The 3,259-nt window shown below is 70.3% G+C and overlaps 2 protein-coding genes across 2 annotated transcripts in view; both read right to left on the bottom strand.

Annotated features, from left to right (window-relative positions):
• The window catches only part of CHLNCDRAFT_24684 (hypothetical protein), a gene marked incomplete at both ends in the record, with an annotated part of 1,764 nt that extends 1,458 nt beyond the window's left edge, over positions 1 to 306 (bottom strand). Inside the window, one exon of the mRNA XM_005846637.1 lies at positions 3 to 306. Within this exon, the coding sequence (XP_005846699.1) occupies positions 3 to 306 (304 nt within the window). The remainder of the gene's footprint in view (positions 1 to 2) is intronic.
• Positions 307 to 416: 110 nt separating this feature from the next.
• Positions 417 to 3,259, bottom strand: part of CHLNCDRAFT_58125 (hypothetical protein) — a 5,063-nt gene continuing 2,220 nt past the window's right edge. The window contains exons 6-10 of the mRNA XM_005846638.1: positions 2,937 to 3,082; positions 2,272 to 2,773; positions 2,120 to 2,176; positions 1,916 to 1,984; positions 417 to 1,752 (exon numbers count right to left, since the gene is read on the bottom strand). Of these exons, the coding sequence (XP_005846700.1) occupies positions 436 to 1,752; positions 1,916 to 1,984; positions 2,120 to 2,176; positions 2,272 to 2,773; positions 2,937 to 3,082 (2,091 nt within the window). The 3' untranslated portion in view covers positions 417 to 435. The remainder of the gene's footprint in view (positions 1,753 to 1,915; positions 1,985 to 2,119; positions 2,177 to 2,271; positions 2,774 to 2,936; positions 3,083 to 3,259) is intronic.

Genomic DNA, 3,259 nt, shown 5'->3' on the forward strand with positions numbered 1-3,259 from the left:
ACCGTGTTGGCAGAGGCTGGGGCTCTCCAGAATGCAGCAGCAGTGATGGCAGGGCTGGGGCAGGCAGCAGCAGTGTTGGCAGAGGGCTGGGCTCTCCAGGATGCAGCAGCAGTGTTGGCAGAGGGCTGGGCTCTCCAGGATGCTGCAGCAGTGCTGGCAAGGCCTGGGGCTCTCCAGGATGCAGCAGCAGTGTGGGCAGGGCTGGGGCAGGCAGCAGCAATGTTGGCAAGGGCTGGGGCTCTCCAGGATGCAGTTGCAATGCTGGCAGGGGCTGGAGGCAAATAAGATGCAGGCTGAGGCGGGCATGCAAGAACAGGAGTTGAGGGAGGGAGGTAAGTGCCCAACCATCTGCATGCTCTGACATTGCGCCGCGCCGACGGGCCTTGCATTTGCATGCCCCCTTGCTCCACCTCCTTGCAGTGTTGCATGATTACATCATGCGCGGCGCTGGAGGCTGATGCCTGTAAAGTTTGACCACATAGCAGCGATTCGGTTGGAGGTTGCCGCCGCTCCCGCCCCTCCTGCCGCCGCTCCTGCCGCCGCTCCCGCCCCTCCTGCCGCCGCTCCTGCCGCCGCTCCAGCCGCCGCTCTCGCCGCTCCTGCTCCTGCTGCCGCCCCTCCAGCCGCCGCCGCTGCGGGGCCTGCTGCTGCGGGCGATGCCTCTGGCCAGGCGATGCCTTGCCGCTCCAGCTCTGCGCGCCGCGCTGCCGCCGCCGCGGCGCGCTCCTCGCTGCTCCCGCTGCCCTTGGCGCGGAAGGCCTCATCTGCCGTCTTGGCCTTGCTCCACTTGCGCGACACCTGCTGCCGTTGCTGTTCGGTTAAGCGCTCGTTGAACGCCTTGTACCACTTGCACTGCAGGCTGTGCACGGTGGTCAACTGCACAGGCCAGTCGAGGTAGTAACGGCAGCCGCGGCAAAGGTTTGGGCCTTTGCGGGCAGCACGGCCTTGGCTACGCCCAGCATGCCCCTGCCCGCGACCGCCGCGCCCAGCAATGCCGCTTGACCGCTGCTGCTGCTGCTCCACCAAGGCCGGCGCGGGGCTGAGCACGATGGGGCCAGAAGCAACGGCGGTGGCACCGCCTGGGGTACCGCCGACAGCTGCCGCCGTTGCCGCCGCCTCCGCAGCTGCCGCCGTTGCCGCCGCTGCCGCCGCCTCCGCAGCTGCCGCTGTTGGCGCCGCTGCCGCTGCATCCGCGGCAGCCAGCGTAGCCGCGGCGGCGGCGGCTGGCGCGTTGGGGTCCTGCGCAGCGGCTGCTGCGAAGCGCTGCTGCTGGGCCTCGTAGAACTCCTTGAGGAACTTGCCGGTTGTGGGCTTGAGCGCTGTCGTGGTGCAGCTGCGGGCAGCCGCATCAAGGCGCGGCGCCAAGCCTGCCGTCCACTCTGCCGCCAGGTCCTCCCACCGCTGGCCGTCCTGCGGCACTCTGCCGCTCCGCGCGGCCAGCAGCTCCCAAAGGTATGCATACGTCTCCTCGCAGTGCGGTGGGGGGAAGGCCAACGCCACAGCCGGGGCGCGGCGGACGATGGAGTGGCTGCGTGTGGCGCTGCTGGACCGGGCGCCAGGCGGCGATGCTGCCGTCGCCGTACGCACCGTGCGCCGCTGACGCTGGGGGCTGCGCGCCTCGCTTGCATCCTCGTCGCTGCTGCCAGCAATTTCACTCCAGCGCCGCCGGTGCTGCGGCGTGCGGCGTGGCCTGGCACCTGCCTGTTCGGCGCCGTCGACAGGTGGCCCCAAGCCCTCTGCAGCACGCGCGGCCTGCAGGGAGAGGAGGGGACGGCGGGGCGGCGCGCTCAAGAGCGTGGGCGCCCATGCATTCACTGCTGAGGAGAGGGTGCTGCGCCGGCAGGCCCCTGCTGCAGCGCCGCCAGCCCCCCGTTGCTGCGCCCCCAGCAGCCCCCCTCCCTCCTGACCCCCGCACCCGGCTCTGCTCCTCGGCTGGCGCTTCCGCATCAGCAGGCCGCCCCGAGCCCTCCGCAGCACGCGCGGCCTGCAGGGAGAGGAGGGGACGGCGGGGCGGCGCGCTCAAGAGCGTGGGCGCCCATGCATTCACTGCTGAGCAGAGGGTGCTGCGCCGGCAGGCCCCTGCTGCAGCGCCGCCAGGCCCCCACCCTGGCCCCCGCACCGGGCTCTCCTCCTCAACTGCGTACAGTTCCCAGTCGGCCGCCACAGCCCGCGCAGCCTGCAGGGGAGGAAGGGCAAAGGGGCATCGCTGGCTGAGCGGGAGCGCTCAACTTGAGGGTGGCCGACAGGCGGCAGATGCGCAGCGTCACGTACCGTGCCCGCCACCTCCTCTACCAAGTCGTCGGCCTCCATCCAGCTCTCCAGCTCCGCGCTCTCCTCGGCCCTTGGCGTCGCCGGCTGCAGCTGCGCCAGGAGCGCCTCGAGCTCAGCTGCCCGAAACATCGCCTGCAGTGCGCCGCCCGGGTCGTTGAGCTTGGACTTGGTAGTAGCCTGCTCGAGGCTCGCCTTGAGCCGCCGCTGCGTGCGCGCAATGGCGTCGGCAGTGCTCCCGCTGCCACGCGCCGCCGCTGCCGCCGCATCGCTCGGCAGCTCCCCTGCCAGCGCAGCCAGCGAGCGCGGCACCAACAGGCAGCCGATGAAGTCGGCTGCAGTGAGGGGGGGCTTGGGCTCGCTGATGCCGGGGAACGGCAGGCTGCCCTCGGGGCAGCCCGCCGCACGCGCAGCTTGGCGCGCATCGTACAACAGGTGATGGTCGCCGCAGGGGTACGGCTTGAACTTGTCTGGGCGCGTGCGGGGGCGCGCCTCGACGGTGTACCTGGGGCCAGGGGACAAGGGGCAGGGGGTATGGTAGGCTGAGGATCAGGGGGGCACATGCGAGATGCATTGACAGCAGGGCGGGGCGGGAGGGCGGCGCATGTGGGATGCGTCCAGCAGGGCAGGCCCCCCTCCCCCAATGCCGCCCCTCAGCGCGCCTGAACTGAAAGTTGAGGATGGCGGCGTCCGCGTTCTTGGGCCCCATCTTGGTACCGGGCACAGCAGCCCGCATGTAGCGGTTCAAGCACTCCAGCTGGCTGGAACTGCGGATGGTGCGCGGTTTGCCGTTGGCGTCCTCATAGTACATGTCCTGGGTGGGGAGCGGGTCTGCAGGAGTGCAGGGGCTGCAACCATTGGGTGGGTGACGTGGCGGCGGTTGCATAGGGCAGCTCCTCAACCACAAGTCATGCCGCTGCCAAGCTCACGCACCCTCCAAGAAGCCTACTGCGATGAGTGCCTCGCTGCTGGTGATGAGCTTAAGCACGGC

This window comes from Chlorella variabilis, assembly GCF_000147415.1.
Source record: "Chlorella variabilis unplaced genomic scaffold CHLNCscaffold_13, whole genome shotgun sequence".
NCBI classification, from domain to species: domain Eukaryota; kingdom Viridiplantae; phylum Chlorophyta; class Trebouxiophyceae; order Chlorellales; family Chlorellaceae; genus Chlorella; species Chlorella variabilis.